This window comes from Camellia sinensis, chromosome 10 (assembly GCF_055761805.1).
Source record: "Camellia sinensis isolate YWXY chromosome 10, ASM5576180v1, whole genome shotgun sequence".
Taxonomy (NCBI): domain Eukaryota; kingdom Viridiplantae; phylum Streptophyta; class Magnoliopsida; order Ericales; family Theaceae; genus Camellia; species Camellia sinensis.
The window spans coordinates 179221043-179245592 of record NC_138970.1 but is presented as its reverse complement, the minus strand read 5'-3'; the positions used below and the strand labels follow the sequence as shown (position 1 = coordinate 179245592).

The window sequence follows — 24550 nt, the reverse complement described above, 5'->3', positions numbered from 1 at the left end:
TTTAGCAATAGCTGGAGTCAAAGTATAAACCTTTGGCCTATTTTAGAAAGTAGTTAATCATTTTTTTTTTTAAATATATAAAAAAATAATGAGGTGATGTTATTCAAAAAAGTTAAAATGTTAAAAAACTAAATTTTAACCCAATTATCCAAATAGGATAGTTATTAAACATTTGACATTAGAGATGTCATTATATCATGAAAAATGTTGGATATAATGTATTGTGCAAGAAAAAATTTATACTAAACACACAAACAAATTTAAAAATGTAATTCAACAAGAAAGAACATTGTAAGAGAAGAGTAAATTTGAATACTATAAATTATTAGAAACGTATTCTTAAATATAGGTATGACCAAAACAAATTTTTCAAAAAAAAAAAAAAGAAGAAGCAAATTTGGAGGTTCAAATGAAGAATTTATTGGAAATTTTGACTATCAAATTTGAAGTCAAGTGATTAGGAATGGTCAACTTAGAATCTTTGTTATCAAGAATTGAGAAGTGATATTTAAAATGCAAATATCTGTTGTCATTTTTAAATAAAAAATGTTACAAACGTTTAAAAGCATATTAAAAAATTTACACAATGTTCGCATAGGTGTATTCACGTAATGTGTGTCTCACACGCATTGTGTCCCTTTTTTTTTTTTTTTTTTTTTTTTTTTTTTTTTTTTTTTTTTTTTTTTTTTTGGAACATACACGCGTTGTGTCCATAACATTACTTTCTTAAATACCACCATAAATTTCCCATTGGGTTAGCTTTTGTAAAAATTTAAATTAAATTTTAGTAACTTTAAATATGAAGTTTCATGTCCAACTAACTTATTTTAAGAGTATCAGAATCAATTGAAAATTTTAATATTTGATGTGATGACATAATTTGATAGAAAACTAAACATATAAAGGTACGGTGCAAATAGATTGTTATTCGTAATATTAAAATAGAGTTTTTTTATAATCCTTATTATTTATTATTTAGAATTAATTATATTTTTTATTTTCAAAATATGAATTTTATATTATTTTAAAGAGCTCTTCAAAAAATTATATATAAATTTATTTTTAAATCTATTTTATCAATCAATTATCTTCTTAACATATTACTGAATTTAAAAAGTAAATTTTTGGCCTGAATGTAATGTTTAACAATTTATATTTAGGGCAAGTTACATATACCCCTTGAGGTTTGGCTAAATTACAAATATTCTTGAAGTTTGAGAAATTATAAATTCCTCCCTAAATGCTATATTTGCATAACAAATTATAAACCTCAAGAGCCAAATTGTTATAAAAATACAAACCTCAAAGGACGAAATATAATTTCTGAAACTTTAAAAAAATATCTGTAACTTAATCAAATCTCGAGGGAAATATATGTAATTTACCTTTATATTTAAGGAAAAAGTGATTTGATTTTGATAAGAAGTGCGGCATTGGGCCTATTAAAACCCGGCCCAATTGCCCTTCCCCTAGGTTTCTCCATAATTAGGGTTTTCATTTCGCCTATAAAACGAAGCGCTAAAGCTAACCCTAAACTCCTCATCCTGAACTCGCAAAGCCACGCAATCCACGCTCTTCTCCACGCAGAAGCAGCAATCATGGTGACTTCTCTCTCTCTCTCTCTCTCTCTCTCTCTCAATCTGATTTTCGAGCTGTAACATGCATATATATATATATATACACAATACATATATATACGATTGCCATGTAAATCTATTTTGTCAATCTTTCAGGTGAAATACTCGAAAGAGCCGGACAATCCCACCAAGTGTAAGTACTTTCTTACTTTTACCTCTTCAATCAACGATCTGTTCTTTACGCGCATTTACATTTTGGTTCATAGTCATTTTCATCGATATGTTAGGGTTTTGTTTAGTCCCTTTAATCTGCTTCGATACGAATAGAAAAATTCGTTTTTATTTTGTATTCAGTGTTTTGGAAGCACTGTTTGTTCATCATGTTTCTCATTATTTCAGCTTGCAAAGCTAGGGGCTCCGATCTCAGAGTTCATTTCAAGGTATTTATGATCTCAGTTCTGTTGCATTTTATTTACCCAAAAAACAATTCTGTTGCATTTGAATTTAATTTTTTTTCTTTGTGTGAATTGATATTTTTAATCTTGAAGTTTTATTTGTTGAAAGAAATGTGAATGCATTACTTGGCTGGCATGTAATAGGTCGCTTACTTGGAATGAATCATTATATATGTCTTCAAATTTGTTCCGTTAAGCTGTGTTTGGATCATGGATTTTGATTGGATTTTGATAGGAATTTAAAAAGGGAAAGGTTCAAATTTGTTCTGTTACGCTGTTTTTGGTTGGAAAATTTGGGGAGAAATTTAGAAAGCAAAAGGAAAAAGTAGGTAAAATGTGAATGAAGGATATTTATATTCACATTTTACCTAGTTTCACATGATTTTTTTCTTTTTCTATTCTAATTCTCTTTCTAAATTCCTCAACTTTGTTTGAATAATGGATTTGAATAGGGGTTTGGCAAGTGAAATGAAAAAGGAAAAGGAGAGTGAAATGTACTTATATTTTATTCTTATTTTATCTTCCTTTTTTCTTTTTCTTTTCCTTTCGAAATTTTTAGCCAAATTCATTATATAAACATAGCCTTAGTCTAGCGTTGTGAATCTGAAGAATAATTATAGTTTTCATGTATTTGTCAGTTTCATCTCTACTTGGTGTAGAGAACTTGTCAAAATATGTTTATTTTGCTTCACTTTTTCTTTCCCTGTGGCTGAAATGAAGGCATGAAATATATCTATTAGCTTTGTGTTGTCTTTAGACTGAATTAACCTGATGAAAAAAGCAGGGGCATGTTGCCTTTTTGTGGACAGGCTTCTCGTAAACTTCAGGGAAAGTAGTTTTGCATTGTTGGGTGAGCCTCTCGAGTAGTTTAATGACTGAAGGTTCAGTTAATGATGGTACATTATAATCAATTTAAGTATGTTAGCGCATGTTGTAAAATGATTTAACAGCTCTCTAATTTGATATTTAGGCTTAGCTTATGTTGGATAGTTGAATCTATGTTATCTGGATGTTTTGTGCATATACTACTTTTAATTAATGACTCCTGCTTACACCTTGAGTAAATTCCCATGGCACAATTTTCATTTAGTTGCACTTAAAATACTATTATTGTGATCCGAGATCATGATAAGGCTTTTTCCATACGAACTCAGGCCTCGTTTGGCAAGTGATTTTTTTAGTCAAAAAGTCACTAAAAAAATCAAAAAGCCAACAACCCATACTAAAAAGTCAAAGATTCTCTTTTCTCTCTACTTTTCGCATATTTTTTTGTAAAAAGTCAATAAGTCATCCCAAACATTCTAGTTTTTTATAGCGCTCATATTTTAGCCAAATAGCAAAAAAGTTACTAAATTAGCCTGTTCCCAAATGAGGCCTCAATATTTATAAAAACTAGGGTGGAAGAGTTTTTACTTCAGCTGGATTGTATTCTAAAGGAATGGTAGCATCACAATCCACCCTGTCCCAGACATGGCCATCATAAATGCTTCCTGCAATGGCGGTTCAGTATAAGCCATTCAATCTTATTTTCTTCTATTTTTTCTCTTCCCATATAATTCCCTATTGAAACATTTCCAGGAACTTGATTCTTATTTCCTTTTCTTCTAGCAGCATTTCTTCTTTAGACATCTGGAAATGTAGCATATTAACCTGATGAAAAAAGCAGGGGCCTGTTGCCTTCTTGTGGACAGGTCTCTCGTAAACTTCAGGGAAATCATTTTTCATTGTTATTGGGTGAACCTCTCGAGTAGTTAATGACTGAAGGTTCAGTAAATGATGGGACATTGTAATCAATTTAAGTATGTTAGTTCATGTTTTGAAATGAATGTAACAGCTTCTAAACTGGTGTTTTAGGCTCAGCTTATGTTGGAGAGTTGTGTCTATGTTATCTGGAGGTCTGTTGACATACTACTTTTTAACTAATGACTCTCCTTACACGTGAAGTGCTGAGTTCTTGGTGTGTTTTTTGTTACCTTACGAACTCAATATCTATGAAAACTCTAGGGGGAAGAATTTTTACTGAAGCCAAAAGGTATCCTAAAGGAATTGTCAAATCCATACAGTCCCAAACGTGGCCATTGTAAATGGTTCATGCGATGGCGTTGGAAGCAGGTTATGGATAGTCAATTCAATTTTATTCTCTCTTTTTCTGAATTTCTCATTTCCCATAGAACTCCTCCTTGAAACATTTCCAGAAACTCGAGTCTTATTTTCTAGTCTTTCGGTAGCACTTTCCTTTTGAGTGGCCGTAAATTTATCATTAGCTTTAGGTTGTCTTTAAATTGTATTAACCTGTTGAAAAAAGCAGGGGCCTGTTGCCTTCTTGTGGATAGTTCTCTCATAAACTTCAGGGAAATCATTTTTTTCATTGTTATTGGGTGAACCTCTCGAGTAGTTAATGACTGAAGGTTCAGTAAATGATGGGACATTGTAATCAATTTATGTATGTTCATGTTTTAAAATAATTGAAACAGCTTCTTAACTGGTGTGTTAGACTGGCTTTTGTTAGATTGTTGTTTATGGAATATGTAGGTTTGTTGACATTACTTTTTAATTAATGACTTTCCTTACACCTTAAGTAAATTCTGTTGGATCAATTTTTATTTAGTTGCACTTAAGATACTATTGTGATTCTCTCTGTTTTTTGCTACCTTACTAACTCAATATCTATAAAAACGTAAGGGGGAAGAGTTTTATTGAAGCCTTACCCAAAGGTATAATCCTGTCAGTACCAAACGTGGCCATGATAAATGGTTCGTGTGATGGCATTGGAAGCAGGTTATAATCAATTTGTTTCCCCTGCTTTTACTGAAATTTTCACTTTTCATATAACTCCCTCATGGAACATTTCCAGAAAATTGAGTCTTATTTCCTATTCTTCTGGCAGCATTTCTCCTTTGAGCAGCTGTAAATTTAGCACTGGCTTTGGGTTGTCTGTAATTATATTAACCTGATGAAAAAAGCAGGGGCCTGTTGCCTTTTTGTGGACAGATCTCTCGTAAACTTCAGGGAAATCATTTTTTCATCATTATTGGGTGAACCTCTTGATTGATTAATGAATGAAGGTTCAGTAAATGATGGGACATTATAATCCGTTGGAGTATGCTAATGTGTGTTTTGAAATGATCTTAACAGCTCTCTAAATTACTGTTTAGGCTTAGCTTATGTTAGAGGGTTCTATCTATGTTATTTGGAGGTTTGTTAATATATTAATGACTCTCTTGTGCCTTAATTAAATTACCTCTGGCTCAGATTTCATTTAATTGCACTTAGGAGTGGTCCTAATGCTTTTTGTTACAACCAGAATACTAAGGGCACATTTATGTTTGTTGTAGAAACAAGAATAAGGATGGTGTTATTGATTTGTCTAGCAACGCTTGCCATTCATCTTTAGATGCATTTGCATTATTAGTTAGTTAAAGGACTTACCAATCCTTCAATCCTGAATGTCTGTTCTTGTTTTAAATGTGCATACATCATTTTTATTCAATGACCATCTCATCACTTTTATTTTGTGACAAGTGCTTAGTTGTCATGATTTTAGCCATACCTCTAACGACAAGTGCCTCTAAATTCAATTTTGAATTCACAGTGCTATTTCTTCGTGTTAAATTAATAGAACACAAGGGAGACAGCGCATGCCATCAGGAAGCTACCTTTGACCAAGGCTAAAAGGTATTTAGAAGATGTTCTGGCTCACAAGCAGGCTATTCCCTTTACACGCTTTTGTCGGGGTGTGGGTCGAACTGCCCAGGCAAAGAACAGACATTCTAATGGACAAGGACGCTGGCCTGTCAAATCTGCAGGCTTCATACTTGACTTGCTTAAAAATGCTGAGAGTAATGCCGAGGTACTGTCCATTCTGGCTATACAATACTCACTTAATTAGTTAAACTTTTTCAACTTTCTTTACTGATTGCATGATTGTTCATTCATTCACTAGGTGAAAGGTTTGGATGTGGATACACTTTACATATCTCACATTCAGGTGAATCAGGCACAGAAGCAGAGACGCCGCACATACCGTGCTCATGGAAGAATAAACCGTATGTTTAATTTCTTTTTTTTTTTATATATTGTTTACCCATTTATTTTTATATTTTAATTGTTTACTGGAGTTTTTTTATTTGTTTCTTCTTTGGACAGCTTACATGTCTTCCCCTTGCCATATTGAGTTAATCTTGTCCGAGAAGGAAGAGCCAGTAAAAAAGGAGGTAGGCCGCCTCCCTTTGTCATTTAGCATTCTTAGAATTTGAATTAGAGGAAGATTGGCGATGAAAAGTATAGAGAGGAGAAATTATGCACTCGGTTTTGTTGGGTCTTATCGATTTTTTTTTTTTTTTTTGCAGCCTGAGTCTCAGTTGACAACTAGCAAATCCAGGAAGTCTCAAGCTCTGCGAAGTGGTGCATCCTCTTAAACAGCTTTGATAGAACCAGCAGAGTTTAAGAAGTTTTATTGTCTCTTTCTATGCATTTCTATTGTCTCTCAGTACTGTTTTCCATTTTTCATTATTGATCTTTTACTTGAGAGGATATATGTATGGCTTGTTTTGTTGCAACCAAAATGCTATTTAGTCAAATTGCATTTTGTTTGGAGATTTCTTGATAAAACATAGTTGATTTCTTTTTTGAATGTCACTTCTGATGGATGCATGGGCAATGGGGAATGGAAAATTTTCGGAGTTATTTTGGTTATGATTTGATGTAAGCGTGGAAAAATTATCAAGTCAACACCATTCCTTCTTTGTTGGAAGATTGCATTTTGGGTTTTGTGGTCTCACCTATATATGGCAATAAAAATTTGAGATAGTTTTTCTATTCGGGGGAGTTTGTAGGCTTTACCTGCCTGAGAAAGAGTTTGTAGGCTTTTGTTGTCATCATGAGATAAGAATCTGTCTTGATCTGGCAAAGAATGGCAGATCTCGAATGTAACAATTGTGGTTGCTGCTTTTGAGAAGATTGATTGATGATTTTTGCTAATTGGTGTTGGTGGTTTTTCTATCTTGTTGGATGGGTTTGGGGATGTTGCTGTGCTGTGCTCAAAACTGTGACGTTTTGAATGATTGAATAAAAGCTATCTTCGGCCAAACACCGTCTTTTTCGTTGTGGAAACTTTACATTCCGTTGTAGGAACTTTACATGAGTTTTGTCTCTTTTTTTTGTCTTTTTTTTTTTTTAATTTATTGTAAGTATCATGTTGATGAAGATCTCGCAAAAGCTCCTCTACGCTAAACTCAAATGAGTGAGTTCCATTTCCATTATTTTCTGTATGAGTATTGAAGTTCTCAAATGAAATCAAAGGGAAGAAGAAAAGAGACCAAAAATATTTTAGCTAAATGTGGAATTTGGTCTCAAATCTTGAAGATTTCTTTCACTTGAATGTTTTATCTCACTAATTTTGTAGTTCTTTTGTTTCACTTGAAAAACAGGGTTTGTTTTCAAGTTGCATGTTGTTGACCTACCCTATGTTTCATAATGAATCTTGGAGGAGATTATTGTACTGCGGACACAGAAAAATGAGAACTTCATTAAACTGACTAATCTGGGAATTAATCTCACCGTGAACTTAATCTATATCTATATATATATATATATGGGGGCAGCAGCCCTACGGCAGTGGAGATGGAGGTTCGACGGAGCAGGAGGTAGTCGAACATTTGTGAGGTTTATACGAGAAGGCTTCGCTTCGAGTCCAGCATGCCGGTAGGGGATGAAACACGTCTTGACGAACATAGCTTTTATTCAAGCGTTCAAAACGTCACAATTTTGAGTGCAGCAGCATTCCCCAAACCCCATTTGGGTGTTCTTGGTAATATTGTTGGCAACAATGTTAGAGATTTACATTTCGTGCTTACAAATGTATTGTACTTACAAATAAATTTACAATAATATGATAAGGGTGATGGATTTCATATCATTGAATGTTTAATCAATTAAAAATGAACTTGTCAGATTACATTATTATGGGTTAAATTATAAAAGATTTATGCGTGTTTCAAATATATATATTTTTTATTTTTGGCATGAGATGATTGAAGTGAAGAGTAATACATTTTTTAAGGTGGGTTTGTCCTGCAAAAACCTGAAGAAAGTGGATCTCCCAATAAAATTTAATCTAAATTAGTTAGTAGTAAATTAGGGATGCATTTTATATGCTATTTATTATTTTGTCTATTCATTAATGTGCAATCCGGAAAATTATTCAATATTTCTGGAGTATCACGTGTCTGTATTTTTTAACTAATCATAATTTAATATGTCCTTTCATGTTCTTCAATCACCAAACATAATACCCCACCTATCTACCTTCTCCACCCATCATAATACTATAAAATATCACGTGTCTATACTCCGGAATTACCCAGAGAGTGATGCAGTATTGTCATACAAACACAAATATTTTATATAAACTAACGTTTATTTATATTTATTTATTAAAATTTTTAAATACAAAAATATCATTATCCAGTTAATTTAGTAACTTTGGAAATGGAGGTATCAAAAAAATTATAAATAATATGATATATTATTAATAATAGTTTATAAGTTATGAAAGTTAAAAAATAAGAGAAATTACTCATGAATCCCATATTGAGAAATGTTGCTCTATCTAGTCCCGAGTGTTTTTTCGTAAACTATTTAATCCTTTTTATTTTTGTATAATATCTTTGTTTGTTATATTGTATTTTTCAATTATCGATTTGCCCATATTGTGATTTCATTTTTGATTTTGTCATGCTATTGGATAAGGTATGTTGTAACATTCATTTTTTGTAGGTGGTGTTTAATGGACTGTGTGGGTAGATTTTGATGTTAACCAGTTGGTGTTTACTTTCTAACGTTGGCTTTGCTTCTCTTCGATTACTTTTGTAGGTTGGGTGTAGTGTTGGTCAAAATAGAAAATTAACAATAAATAATAGATTTTCAATGTCCAACCCATGGATTATTAACTACAATTACCACATCACCAACATCAAGCGTCCCTCACCTACATTAACAAACAAACAACAGGCCTACCATAAAACAACAACAAAAATGTAAGCACACACTCTCGTATGGTTTACTCAACATAAGACACCAACCTACATCACCATAAAACCACAACGTAGTAATGGTAATAGCAAGAATAACAAATACACATAACTCCATCCCGTATTTGCCATTGACACACCCCAACAAACATTACATAATTCAGCATCACCACATCGTACAATGCAATCAACACTACTAAAACATATACATTTCAACCTAATCCACATCGCACCAAAACCCAGGCCTACATTACAAATCCAAAAAATACATACCTCGTCCCATGTTTTACGGCAATGTTCTGCGGCGACAGTGATGTATAGATGTTGTCCTCACCGACGTTGAATTGACGAAATGGTAATCCCACACAACGTCATGCCGAACAAACTCTATTACTATGAAGGAGAGATGTAGATCAATATTAATTTGGGCAATTAGGGTATACCAATTTACTCAATTGTTAATTTGGGAATAAAGATCAACATTAACAAACTAAACACAAATCACGACAAACAAACTTCACAAATCATTGCAACGTCGGAATCAAAATCTAAAACCTTTCGTATTCACCGTTATAGTTTCGAACGCTCACTAGGGACACCAACAAAACATTGCAGTTCGTCATTGGGCATTTTGGTAAATTGAACATCACTAGTATCCCCTATTTACCCTCCCTTCTTGAACCCCAAACGCATAAAATATGTGTTTCAAAGTCTTTCCAATACAAATGGGACCTCTCAGTCCTTCAAAAAATACACAAGACTTAATGGTTTAATATTCCCAAATTTGGGATTTAATGGTGCTTTATCCTAAAAAATATATATAAGATGATAAAAATAAATATTAAGTGTAATGCTTTATTGTTTTAGTTTTGTTATATCGGATCATGGAGAAAAATTAATTCTAGTCTCACTATTTCATTGGGGCAAAAAAAACGTTACTGGGGGAAGGAAAACGGGAAGAAAATTGTTATCCTACGCTTAACCCCTGATCCCATCACTTCTTGGGAGATTTGTTTAAAAAAATTTTATAATAAAATTTTAATGTATTAAAGATAAACAAAAATAGTTTTTCTTGAAATGTCTAACAAATATCATTATTATCAAAATATTAAACTTTAAGATAATATAATTTTTGATATAGATGTCGATTTTTAATAAAATTAATATTTTTACAATTCTCTTATCAAGATCTATCAAATACGATCCATATTGACTATAAAATTCTTTAAAAACAAAATTATTGTTGTTAAAATTGATTTAAACCGTAATAGTAATATGTTGCTATGTTTGACAGTAACATGTTACTTTGTTTAATAGTAACATGTTGTTATGTTTGACAATAACATGTTACTTTGTTTAATAGTAACATGCCAATATTGTCCAACAAATATTTTTTTTTATTTTTATCCTTACTCAATTATGAGTTTTATTCTTAGGAGTTTATGAAGAAAAATAAATTAGACTATATTTTTTTATCAAATAAGGATCTAATGGAGGAGTTTTAAGTAAATTTCCCTCACTTTTCTTTATATTATGTTAAGACTAGATAATAATAATAATAATATAAATGATAGTTTATATTAAAAAACAAAACAAAAACAAAACAAAGAGAAATAACAAATCAATGGTAAGTTCAAAGATAAATATCAATTTGATAGAAAATTTTAGGAGTAATTAACATCCCAGTGAAAATTAGAAAAAATATTTATATATTAATTTTTATAAAATTTATTAGTAATTTATAATTATTTTTTAAAAATAACACTGATGTTATATTTCCTCAAAATTCTATGAGTTTAATTTTTAGAGTAGCAAAATTTTTCATTAATAAGTAATTATTTTCTCTGACTTCTACTTAAATAATTTAATAATAATAATTTATGTGTTTAATTTCATGCAATGCATTTATACATCAAGCCCAATATATATTGCTGAATTTTTTTTATTTATTTTTTGAACTGATACTATATATAGCTGATTTTAATCTGCTTGTTTGCATTTTTCGTACCCCCTCTTCTTTCTTTTTTTAGGTGCGACGGAAAGTAATACCCTCTTCTTTCACACATCGTCGCCTTCTTTATTGAACCAGGCAAGTATCCTCTCTCGATCAACATGTTCACTTTTATCACAGTTCTAGGGTTTCTAATCCATATATATACATATAGTGTATGTAATTCTCCGATCCACAGTGTGTAGTTGAATTCTAGGGTTTATCTTTAGCGATCGATTCATTTTCACTCGTTTGTATAATCTACATATCTATTGATATCTGCAACTGTGTGTGTATGTATGTTTTCTCAGTTCTTAAACTCGATTATGATTTCAATTTCAATTTCGAGTTCAAATGCTCATCTTTCTGTCTTTGTTCTATAATAATTGATTCTCTCTCTCTCTCTCTCTCTCTCTTCAGAGATGGATTGGCAAGGGCAGAAGCTATCGGAGCAGTTGATGCAGATTCTTCTGCTGGCTTTTGCGGTGGTGGCGTTTGCAACGGGCTATGTCTTGGGATCGTTCCAGACAATGTTGTTAATCTATGCCGCCGGGGTCGTTATCACTACTTTGATCACTGTTCCCAATTGGCCTTTCTTCAATCGAAACCCTCTCAAGTGGCTCGATCCAAGCGAAGCCGAGAAGCATCCGAAGCCGCAGATATCTTCTAATTCTAGTTCGAAGAAGAAGACCTCTAAGAAGTAGGTCAATTCACTTATCATATTCAGGTTATTTCTAGGGTTTTTGATGACTTTTTGGATGTGTTTGGTATCTGTGTCTCTGCTTTTTGGCTTAATTGGACCTATAAAGTTGCCTTTAATTTGATAACTTTATACAATGACTAAAGGATTTAATCTTCGCATTTGCCTTTGGCTTCAATCTCATTTTTGGTTCTCGTTTATTTCTTGGCTCTATAGCTGTTTTAGGTGTTTATTGGAGTGCTTTTTTTTCTCTATTGGAATGCTAATTCATTGGGATAGTTCTCTTGTCACTTTACATTTAGAATTGAATGTGGGTAACTACACAGTTGAATTGTGGTAGTTTACGTTTTGTACCCATTTTAATTAGGTTTAACTAATTTGTTTTCCATATGTGAAATTTCGATCTAGATGCTTATGAATTGGTTGTATTTGTTATTGATGTTATGAACTTGTATATGGATATGGCCTCATCCTGGTAAGCATTTATTAGGTGATGAAATGCTGTATTCATTCAGATTCTAATGCGACATATGGTGAGAGTTCTCATTTATTCACTTTGGAAGAATTTTTTTATTTGGACCACGTAGGATTTTCATTTAGACAGATCACGTTATGTAGATTCAGCATCTAACTGCCTAAGAGTTAGCATTTAGATTTGGAAAGGGAGTGCACAGTAGGTGCTTCAGGTTTGTGGGAAAAAGAATACCAAAGTGTAAAGTGGGGAAGATATTTCGTTTTGATTTTCTACTTTCCAATGGGGCAAGTACATACCGTATCGTTGTGGATGTGGTTTGCCCTTTTAGAGCTGCTTCAATTTGTCTCAGCAATGGACTCATCTAATATTACACACCTTTTACCTCTTTGTTCAATAGGTATCAGGTACATTGTTGGTGGGAGTCCTATATAGCATAAAGTAGTATCTATTAGAGCATCTCCGACATTAATAGACATTTTACCTAGCCCAAGGTTATTATAAAGTATACATTTTATTTTGCCTATCCATTTTTTCATGTTTATACTCCAACCCAGCTCTATATTTTAGTTATTCATCCAACTACTTCTCATTTTATGGAATGCCACATCAGCAACCAAGATGGAGGGAAAGGATCATAAGGATTAAATATATTTTGCCAAGCATTTGAAGGATAGCTGCATTTAGCTGGGTATGAGTTGAGGCAAAATGCCTAATCATGTACCTTAGTGCGTTGGAGTTGAAAAAAGTGAATTATACTAGGTGTTTTGACTTATAGGCATTATATGCCTAGTGGGTTGGAGATAATCTTAGATAGCTTAGATACGTTTCAACTTTGGGCATCGGCGGGTGTTGGAATGAAATCCTGGTCTTTTTTTGCGAGCTTAGAGAGAATTTTCTAGAGATGAAGATGGTTGTCTAACTAATACCAAGAATTTGTATATTTTTGCAAGTGCAAAATTTAGATCAACATAAATTTGATAACCTAACCATATGCAATTGAAATCAAGTCAAATCTACAAAACAATTGTGCAGAAACTTAATCCAACACGAAAAGGAGGAAAATGTAGGAATAAACTTTGTAGGACTTCATGCCAAATAATATCTGAGTTTCTGTAAGTTTGAAGCAATCGATATGATGTTTTCTGGCATGTTGATTCATACATAGATCTTGTGGAGTGAATGAACTCCTTTCTCAGATTTGTGTGTATATGTGGCTGACCAAATTTATGGACTTGGGTCATTATTGACCAATTAGTGTCATGTACCGTTGTCTAGTTTGGGATAATAAATTTGAAATATATTTATGTTAGATTCTTAGGAGCATAGCGTAAGAGAAACAGTCTTGATGATGAGCATAAATTCTGTGAGGACATGTCTTCTGAATCAGGTTGACATGTGCTAGGCTAGGAGCATTTGCTCAAAGCAAATGTGATCTTTTGAAGGAGAATGCATCATTTTAAAGAAAATGGCTGTAAACACAAACAGTCGGGCCTATTCGTGCAGTACATTCACTATAGTTTACACAATTGAAAGTTCTACATGTGGTTATCATTGTTTTCTTGAGGTAGAATAATTCTTCTATGTATCCATATCCTCTTCTCTTTTGTTGTTTTTTTCCCCTTTCTTTTTTTAATTTTTAAAAATTTACATTGTAATAATGCCCTACTGTAGGCATTATTTTGTTTCTGGTGGACAATTGTGACTCCTCCAGTCATAAGGGGTCAGCCATTTTCAATGGCTTGATTCAACGGATGACCTTACCTTGGCTTGTTAGGGGTGAAAGAACTACTACTAAAATCAAACTGACCGACCGTACCGAACTAAACCGCCGGTGTGCGGTCTGTTTGTTTCTCTCTAATTCGCTCGGTCGGTATGATTTTTCAGGTTTTTCGGTTTTTGATTTCGGTCCAAGTTTTAGTTAATTTTACACCGAACGGCACCGAAATAAACTTCTATCTTGGCAGTCCACGTGTTTTAATCCTAGCAGCTCACTCAATATAACATAATGACACAACTTTTGAGCTTCCCACAGTGAAAAAGTTTAAAACACCTTTTTGCCTTCCCTAGGTAAACAAGTAGTCTCTTTCATCTCTCTCTCCTGATTCATCTTCTCTCTCTCTCACTCACTCACTGATTCAGTCCCGTAGGTTTCTCTCAATCCCACATCCCTCTTCCATGTTTTTGCTCCATGCTTCCGAATCTGCATCGCCATTTGTTGCCGAATCAAAAACCCCTCACCTCTCTTTGAGACTATCAAAAGCACAACCGCCAGCAGTACCTTCCTTCATCCCTTCCTCCTCCTTCACCCAATTCTCTGAATCTGCACCGCCATTTGACTTGAAACCCACTCGTCTCTCCCTCTGATCCTCAAATCTTCGTCCTTCCAAAGGAACAAAGCTAACATAAATTTCAAGGATGCAGTAAAACCATCCATCTTGCAAAGACTTGTTCACTCCTCTTTTACTCTGTTTTTGGTGTAACATTTTGACACCGAACTAACATAAATTTCAAGTCCAAACTTTTGATTTTGAAAATCCTAATTTTGATTTTGAATGCCCTAATTTTTGGAACCCTTTTGAAAACCCCATCTGGTTTCAACATTAGATTTTAATCATGAGCAATATCTGTTTGCTATTTGATTTTTCATGGTGTATACTCATATATATGTCTATATATATATGTTTGTGAATCAATTGACTGTATTATATATATATAATCTTTTCTAGATCATCATATATATTTGTCAAATCCTTTCTAAATCTCAAAACCATAATAACCGCAGCAAACCGCATAGACCGGTTTGGTGCAGTTTATATGTGTACCTCAGTCTGTTCGGTTCACATAATTACAGAACCAAATAAATTGGTTCGGCCCAAAAACTGGAAAAAAAAAAAAACCGGTTGCACCGCACCGCACTGATTTCACCCCTAGCTCGCATCATGTTATCTATAAAGTCATCAACCAAAGTTTGATATTGCTCCCCCTAAGAACAGGTGGTATGTGGGAAGAGAGGCTAGCTTGTTTTTATGGTGCAGACTTTAGTAGTGTCTCAAGGTTAGTTACCCACAGCCAAGTTTACACAATACAGGGAAAAGGGTGGAGACATTGGCGTAAGAACAGCACTCTGTTTGGTTTGCAAATTTAAAATGTAGTTTTTGAGTTTTGACATTGGCGTAAAAACAGCACTCTGTTTGCTTTGCAAATTTAAACAAATAGTTTGAGTTTTTGATCAGTATATATATGTATATTTTTCTTCTAGGGATTTGTTTATTATTTTTAGATTTGCTTATTTAGATACACCTAAAAATGTAGGGTAAATTATTTATAAATTCTATTTGGAAGACTTATACAAGATATGATCCTATGAAAAAACTTATAACCTAGTAGGTTCTATGATTTTTTTTGTGGACATATCTACCTCCAATTTTAATTAATTAATAACTTGATTAATGATACTACCATATATGGAAAATTCAATGTTACTATTGTTATCATAGATTGTGATCATATTTATATGATTAGAAATTTGAAATTCAAAATAATCTAATTAATGGCAATACCATATATGAAAAATCCAATGTTACCATAGATTGTGATTGTATCTATATGGTTGAAAATTTGAAATTTAAAACGTAAATGTAACATGTAATATCTTAAACCCAATGTGACATTGACATTCTCATATGCTTCTGAAATTCAAAATAACTTGATTGATGGTAATACCATATATGAAAAATTCAATGTTACTATAGATTGTGATCATATCTATATGGTTGGAAATTTGAAATTCAAAACATAAATGTAATATGTAACCTCCCAAACCCAATGTCATATTCTTAAATCCACGTGACATTCTCATATGTTTCTCATCACAAACTTGACATAAATATAACATGTTACATCCCAAACACATCGTAACATTCTCATATGCTTCTCATACCAAATCAAAAGTGACATTTCAATACTTCACCATTGAATTATGAATAATGTAACCTTTTAAATGTAACAAGTAACATCTAAACCCAACTTATGTATTGAACCACCATCACCCCCAACTCAGCGTAACTTTAACATCGAGCGATAAAATTCAATTCACATTCAATTACAAACCCAAATTTCTAATAATTTTGCGCAATGTATTGTGATATATATATAAACACCGGTTACAACAGAGGCACAATACATATTCAAACACATATATAAACGAACAAACACCCAAATTCAACCCACATTCAATTAAAAAATTGAAAACTCAATAATTTTATATAAGGTGTTGTGACATGTATGTAAGCACTGATTACAACGACACAATACAAATTCAAAGACAAATGCAACCGAATGTAACACACAAAAGATATAACAATATTGTGGATGTGGGTTAACATTATAACGTAAATGTAACATCATTGGAGGCTAATGAAAGTGTGTCAATGAATAGTTGTAATAGATTGTCAAAGCCACATCAGATAAGATGACAGTGAAATATGAGCAAATGGCACCACACAACAACAAATCTCACCGATTGGAGAGGCAAAAACCATAATTGGAGTCCAAAATCGGGAGAAGCAAACAACAGACAACCCCCAACCTTGACGACACCATCGACCATATCCACATTCAGGGCGACATTCACGTTCGCGGACATATCCTTCACAATCCACATTTCTAAAAGCCTCAAAAAACGTGATATGCTAAATGATACAATAACCTATAATATGGAAACAAATTAAGAGTATAATAGTACACTAACACCATTCATTTATAACTCGTAAGACTTTGTGGAATACATTCTTATCTAAATAAGACTTGAAACTCTATAAGAAATTACACAGGATTTCACATTAAGTTAGTTCTTATAATAGGACTTATAAATAATTTTTTCAAAAATATAAAATATAAAATTTCAGTACATTTTAATATTTTTCTTTTTTGTAATTATTGAATTCCTTTTATATTTCTTCACAAATATTTATTTTTAAGTACATTTAAATTAAGTGTATTTAAAATTTTTAAAAAACATTAAGTACATTAAAGACAACAAAACATGACAAACAGAAAATTCAAAATAAAAAAATCACGTTCATCTCATGGAAATCACTCACTGTACAAACGTGAATTCATCAAGCTTCTGGTACAACAGTACCAAGTTACAACCGAGAATTCATCAAGTGCCTGGAATAACAGTACCAAGTTGTAGTGGTGATGGGGTCGCATGTCTGTTGCATCAAGCAAGCAGATTGCTATAGGTAGGTGATGTTACAAGCTGGATGGGGGAGCTCACATCAACCAAATGCATGCAATTCCATTCCGTTAAACCAAAAGCATTAGAATTTTAAAGCCAGAATGGTTCCATTTCAGAGCCATGTAAGGGGCAAACCAAAACCAAAACCAAAACCATCACCATCACCATCACCATCACCATCTAAGCATGTATTTGCAAGTATGTCACCAACAGTCAATATAAAGGGATGTACATTCGCCTTTCTGGGTTTAAAAACTTTCAATCCCCATGTCAGCTTCCATCAAACAAGGAAAAACTCCCAGGAAATCTTCTTCATCTTACACTGTACCATGTGTGAACTTCAAATAAACCCTATGACAAAAAGGGGTCAAGAAACTAACTATTTATTTACAATGTAATAATGAGTTAGAGGACATTGCTTCCTACTGGTGTTCATGCTTCATTGCTCTTAAAATGGGATCATCTACGAAGTGGTCGTCATCGTCATCGTCATCGTCATCAAGTTCGTCCAAGTCATCTAGTATTGACTGGTTCATCTTCTTACGAGATTGTCTCCGGTGCTTCTTAGGCTCCAACCTTGGTTCTGCTTGCTTGACACCCATATCTCCCATCTTGTACCTGCAGAAGACATAATCCATATATATCATGAATCAAAGAACGCAAAATAACGAGAAATCAACGAACAACATGGAAAGTTTTTGGAAATTATTCAAGGAAAACTGAAAGTTAAGATTGAAAGTTAAACAAGTTTGGTCAAGAACTACAAAACTTGGGACTTTTATCACAGTGGTCCAAAATCATAGCAAAGTTCTTCTACATGTAATCAAATTATCCATAAATTGATGGCTTGTACAATTGTGGGCAATAAAACGAAGAATATACTCGAGTACAGATTTACTAAAAGTGCATGGATTTTCTAATGATTTGAAAAAGTATTTTAGAATACCTCAAAAAACATCCATGAATGAGTCCTTTTTGCTTAGTTTTAAAATTAAGGCCAAGTTTGGGAAGACTAAATAAGTGCATTTTTTGTCTTTTTAGACTAAAAAGTTGAGGTTGAAAATATGAATGTTTGGGTTAACTTTTTGACTTTTTATGGAAAAATGTGTAATAAAAAATTGTAAAAATTAGTTTATAGGGGAAAATTAGAATTGGGAATTGTGCAGCCATAATTGTTGACTTTTGGTGAATAGTGATGACTTTTTAACTTTTTGAGTAACTTTTTGACTTTTTGACTATTTTTAAACTACCCAAACTTGGCCTAAATGTGAAGTTGTGATTTAAGTGTGGAGTTGTGAGTTGAGTTTTGAAAAGAAAAAATTTGTTTAATTAAGAGTTTCAAAAAAAGTTTTTGAGTTTTAAAAAGAGTTTTGAGTTTTATTTTAAGTTTTGAGTTTTTAAATTTTGAGTGTATTTTGATTTTTTTTTGATTTATTTTTTAAAAATATTTAAGAAAATTTTATTTTTTATTTTAAATATATAATTTTTATTAAAAAAAATATTTTAAATATTTTATTTTGTAAATATTTTAAAATTTTTAATATTCTAAACTCAAAATGCAACTCCACATTCAAATAGTAACCAAACACATAATTCAAAAATCAATTTAAAAACAATTTTCAAAATTCATAACCAAACATATAACTTAAAACTCCACACTACTCTCAAAACTCCACACTCAAATCATAACAAAAAACATAACAAAAAAATTAAAATATTTAAAAATATATTTATAAAATAAAATAAAACATTTTAAATAAAAATTATATATTTAAAATAAAAAAATAAAATTTTTAAATTTTTTATTATTTAAAATATTTATAAAAAATACAAGACACAAATGTATGAAATACAGTGCACATTAAAATAAATAAATATGTAAAATATAAAATATTTACCCTAAAAAAAATAAAACTAAGAAAATTTTTAAATATTAAAAAAAATAAATCTAAAAAATTTCAAAATACAACTCAAAACTCAAAATACAACTCAACTTTTTTCAAAACTCATAGCCAAACAAATTTTCTCTTTTCAAAACTCAACTCATAACTCAAAATACAACTCTACACTCAAATCATGATACTAAAAAAAATTTTAAAAAATAAAATAAAAAAATATTTTTTAAATATATATATTTTTTAACTAGAATTTTGAAAAGAGTTTGGTTTTGAGTTTTAAAAAGAGTTTTGAATTAAGTTTTAAGTTGTGTGTTTGGTTATGATTTTTGAAAGTAATTTTTGAATTGAGTTTGGTAATGCTTTTGAATTGTGTGTTTGGTTAACAGTTTTAAAAAGAGTTTTTGAAAATTTTTGATTGAAATCACAATTCCAAAACAAAACCAAAGGGCGCCCAAGATTTTCTCTGGGATTTGTAGTCTATAGTCGAAAAATAACTCTTTTTTAAATAAAAAAATTCTAGTAGTCTATATGCTTGACAATTACATGGATGACTAGCAGAAATCTGATAAAAACAAACGTGGAAGCGACCTAAAAGACGTCTAGGCAAGATATAATAAGAGCCAAGCAATTTTAACAGAGACCAAAAACAAAAAAAATTCCAGATTATAACAACCACTATTACACAATGCCAGACCCAATAAAAGGAAAGAAACACGAGTGAATGTATGAAACCGATCACCTAATTGTGTGTGTTATAATGGAGGCCTTTGTTATTAACAAACTATATAAGCATGTATCACAGAAAATATCAGTCATGATGCATTACGGAATTTACTTTTGCATACCTTACATCTCCCTCTCTTTTGGTTCCAACTGTTCTCAACTGAAATTCCTCTCTGATTTTGATCTCATCAAGCAGTTGGAAATAGTATGGATATCTTTCCCAATCACCTTTCACAACGCAACCGGGTTCACCAAGATGCAAGCAATCATTGAACGAGCATTTTGTGGGCTCACCATCCTTGAGCATTCTCCGAATCTGAGAATGAAGGCATCAGATAGAAACAAACAACGCAATGTGATGTCAGAAATTCAGAATTAGGCATACAACAAGGGCATTGTATCCTCCATCCCCTTGTCCCAAAAGACTCATAACTACTGAATAATGGCTTGATATTCTGGACTCGAAATTCTCACATGATTCAATAGCTATTAATTTCAGGACAGGGGGTGGTTTTGGGGACAGGATCCTTGGCCTACGAAAAGAACCAAGTGAAACAAAATATTCAAAGTTGAGAGCAGAAACCTCCGGGAAATGTTGAGCAATTGATTGTTTTGTTACTTTCATCAAACTAGGTTGGTTAAACCCAGGAGTATCTACAAGAAATCCCCCTCCAGATAATGGAAGAATAGAGACATTGCGAGTAGTGTGCTTCCCCCTGCCACTTCTTGTTGACACTTCTCCAACATGCTGATCTGCAAACCACTTGCTGCCTAGAATCTGCAGCACGGTAGAGATTAGAGGAACAAATAGTGGACTGACTAGTGGACACAAATATGGGTAGAAAAAGAAATAGAAGATCATAAGACCAAGTACAAGAAAAGAGAGAAAACGTACAGAATCAAACCAATTATCCCCTTCAGCGGCACCAAGAACATGCTTATTGCTTCTCAAAGCATTGATCAGACTGGACTTCCCTACACCACTTGGACCCACAATAACAGAGGTCTGCTCTCTCAAAGTGAACTCAAGAGTATCAAGTCCATATTTTGATTCGACACTGCAAAAAATTGGTTCATAGCCCCAGTTGCGAAGCCTAATTTTCCATGCTTCCAGTGACTGCATAATCCATCAAGGCTAACAAATTTGAAAACTAGCAACAAGATAACAAATAGAAGGCTGAAAATAAATAGAATAACACAATCTCATATGTATATATATATATATCAAATCCTATCAAAACAAGATGCAAATGCCAATCCATCTGTTAGAAAAACAGTACCATAACAAACTTTAGCAAGCAAAGTTATGCTTCCAGTATTCTTAAAAACTTAAGCCACAGTTAAGTATGATATACACATTAACTCTCCTATGCGAATCATGCACTTGCGAGGAAAACCTACAATTTCATTTTTCAAGCAATTGATAATTTGACATAAGCAAATGCAGCGATGTCTAACTAGCACATTAAAGATTCAATGTCACTACCGCATTCACAATGTTTCCAGTAGTCTTAAAACCTTAAGCCACATTGAACTATGATTTAGGCATTATCTCATACACATTAACTCTCCTATGCGAATCATGCACTTGCGAGGAAAATCTCAAATTTCATTTTTCAAGCAATTGACACAAGCAAATACAGCAATGTCTAACCAGCACATTAAAGATTCAATGTTACTACAACATTATTCACAATTAGCTTCAAAAATTCAAATTCAATTTCATATAAGATTCACACAAGACATTGAAAGAGAATTTGAGAATGACCTCTTCATCAACAAGCTCTGATTTATTCAGTGCCAGAGTGAGTGGTATTCCTGTCGACTCGGCCTCAACCAAAAACCTAGTGAGTGAGAACGGTTCAACCTTCGGCTGATCCATCGAGAACAAAACTAGCAAATGATCAATATTCGCCACCGGAGGATCAAGAATCTCAGTCTTCCTCTGAAACACATTCTCGATCATTCCTCTACGATCCACCCAATCAATAGACCCTACCAAAACCTTGTCCCCAACCAATACTCTCCTCTTGATCTTCTTCAACACAGCTTTCACTACACACAACAATTCAACTCCAACTCTCTTCTCTTCCGAAGATTCAACCGATTCAACTGTGGAAGTTTCTGGAGAGTCCGATTGAACAACGACGCGCATGAAATTCGCTTGTGCGGAGGCGACCATGCCGATGGCTTGGTTCTGAGAGAGATCGGGCTTGTCTTCGGGGGAGAGAACAGGTGCGAGATTGGAGGAGAAGTGCTTGACTGTTTGGCGTGCCTTGAGGAGGTTCTTGTTCGGTTTTTTCGAGACATTGTTAGGGTTGTTGTGTTGTCTGGCGGTTATAGCGAATGAGAGGAAGCGGAAGGAGGGGAGGCGGCGGAGGACGGTGGTGGAGGGAGGGAGGCACGGGATCGTGCGGTGGCGGAAGATGGAAATGGAGGCGATCGGCATGTGGTGGTTGGCGGTGGCTTTGAGAGAGAGAGAGAGAGAGAGAAGTTAGGGCTTGGGTAGAGGGAGAAATTGTAGAGAGAGAGTCATGACTAATGAGTACTGGTTGTTATGTAACTGTTATATGTATCTATACTATATATATATATATATATATTTCAGTTTCTCTCTAGCTCTAGCTCTAGCTCTAGCTCGAATGGCGACCAGCAAGTTTCAGCTTCAGCTTAAGCGTCTTACTTTCCTTCTTTAGTGTTCTGTGCTTTATTGATATTGCCAAGGCAAAATCGTACAAGTCGGATTTGGTTCATTACGGCGTCGTTTTGTCATTTGGAGGCCCACTAATTACAAACGCAGATATTGGAAAACTAATGGCCCACCCAGCCCAGCTATTATTTTAGAACTTGAGACTAACCAATGGATGGCGGCCTATTTTAGAAAGTAGGCCAAAACTTGATTTTTTTATTTTAAAATGTACAAAAAAATAAAGAAGTGATGTGATTAAAAGAAATTAAAAAATTGGCTTTTAACTAACTTTTTAGAATAAGTTTGAAGTAAATAAAGTACAATTTCTTATGTTTGTTAATAATTAATTTTTTTAGTTTATTTAAATTATTTATTTCTTAAGTTATGAACAAGAGTTGAGCAAAATATTCTGGGACAATTACAAAAAATGAAAAAAAAAATAATAATAATCCCATAAGTTGCATCAAACACTGGTGTTGAAGATTTCGAAGTTCGATAAATTTTATTTAACTTTTGTATTTTTGTTTGATGAAAGAGAATGTACATAGAAAATGTATCACACGATTCACAAGATTTGGGGCTAGAAAAAATAAAAATAGCGGGAGGGCTTAGGACATAATTTTTTTTAAATTTTGTCAGTGCAAGCCTGGCCTGAACCAGGCCCGCCCAATGATAATTCCTACAAGTGACACCTAGTGCCAAATGTTGTCCAATACCTCAGGCCCAAATTCTTTGAAGAGCTCATGGGCCTTAGCCCTTATATAGCAAGAGTCATCTATGCACATCATTTCTTTTTGGGGGGTTCTTGGGATGTTTTATATCTCATTTTTACATGCTATGATTTTAATTCTTAAATTTTTATTCAGTATATATATATATATATAGACAGTGAGATATGGGAAGTACGCTGAAAGCAGTGCATGAGTCAGAACACTTGCACAGATAAATATTTTTTACATGAAAATGATTTATAAGTAAAATTTTTATACATAAAACTCATATAATTACGATATTTTTATAATACTAGACTAAGATAATGGATAAAATATCATATCATTTTGTATTAAAAAAATTGTATGAAAATTATGTTTGTCACTAGGCATGGTCATAATGTGTGCGTCAATTGAATCTAAATAACAATAATTCTAATAATAATAATAATAATAATCTCATGCTTAATAATATAAAATTAATCAGTGTATTTGGTTTGATTAAGTTTTTTAAAAATTTGATTTTTTTTGTTTTCGCGTTTTTTTGTTTTTAGTGAATATTTTTAAAATTTTAAACATTTTATTTACTTTTTTAGATGCACCTTGCTTAGAAGTATCTAAAAAGTAAACAATTTGTGAAAAAATATTTTTAAAAAATTAATAAATACATAAAAATACAAAAAATGTATTGAATTCTTATATTTTTTGGCATTTAGTGAATTTTTAAAAGGTTTTTTTCACAAATTTTTTACTTTTTAGGTATCTTTATGTTAGGTATGTCTAAAAAGTAAAAAAAAAAATTGTTTAAAATATTAAAAAAATTCAATAAAAACAAAAAAACACGAAAAATAAGAAAGTAGAATTTTCTGAAAAGTATTTTCGAAAAACTGTAACCATGCAAAGTGCCTGTGTTTGGCAAGGGCTTTTTCAGGCTTTTTTGGCTATTTTAGCCACAAAAAACAAAATAGGCTATTTTAGCCATAACAAACAAAACATCACATCCAACCTATAATCATTACATTCTTCTCTCACAAAAAAAGTCAAAAAAGCCAAAAAGCCA

General features: G+C 32.6%; 2 protein-coding genes and 5 non-coding genes across 7 annotated transcripts; 6 read left to right on the top strand and 1 right to left on the bottom strand.

Annotated features, from left to right (window-relative positions):
• The first annotated feature begins 1426 nt into the window (after nt 1-1426).
• LOC114310310 (large ribosomal subunit protein uL22y) lies at nt 1427-6670 on the top strand. Its single transcript, XM_028256254.2, has 7 exons — nt 1427-1601; nt 1734-1770; nt 1977-2017; nt 5652-5882; nt 5976-6078; nt 6179-6246; nt 6382-6670. Exons 1-7 carry the CDS (start codon nt 1599-1601, stop codon nt 6448-6450), a joined length of 552 nt encoding a protein of 183 aa, XP_028112055.1. The 5' UTR covers nt 1427-1598; the 3' UTR covers nt 6451-6670.
• On the top strand, nt 2807-2936 carry LOC114310361 (small nucleolar RNA snoR74). The gene has a single exon (XR_003646100.1). It is a non-coding gene; the product is annotated as a small nucleolar RNA snoR74 (small nucleolar RNA).
• On the top strand, nt 3689-3819 carry LOC114310365 (small nucleolar RNA snoR74). Its single transcript, XR_003646103.1, has one exon. It is a non-coding gene; the product is annotated as a small nucleolar RNA snoR74 (small nucleolar RNA).
• Nucleotides 4331-4463, top strand: LOC114310366 (small nucleolar RNA snoR74). Its single transcript, XR_003646104.1, has one exon. It is a non-coding gene; the product is annotated as a small nucleolar RNA snoR74 (small nucleolar RNA).
• Nucleotides 4989-5120, top strand: LOC114310364 (small nucleolar RNA snoR74). The gene has a single exon (XR_003646102.1). It is a non-coding gene; the product is annotated as a small nucleolar RNA snoR74 (small nucleolar RNA).
• Nucleotides 6671-10959: 4289 nt separating the features above from the next.
• Nucleotides 10960-11953, top strand: LOC114310311 (uncharacterized). The gene is made up of 2 exons (XR_014342994.1): nt 10960-11152; nt 11474-11953. It is a non-coding gene; the product is annotated as an uncharacterized LOC114310311 (transcript).
• A 5684-nt stretch (nt 11954-17637) lies between these two features.
• On the bottom strand, nt 17638-22829 carry EMB1688 (Minichromosome maintenance (MCM2/3/5) family protein). The gene is made up of 5 exons (XM_028256256.2): nt 21860-22829; nt 20987-21208; nt 20675-20869; nt 20214-20407; nt 17638-18088 (listed from the first exon to the last, which is right to left on the bottom strand). Exons 1-5 carry the CDS (start codon nt 22538-22540, stop codon nt 17893-17895), a joined length of 1488 nt encoding a protein of 495 aa, XP_028112057.2. The 5' UTR covers nt 22541-22829; the 3' UTR covers nt 17638-17892.
• Between the last annotated feature and the right edge of the window lie 1721 nt (nt 22830-24550).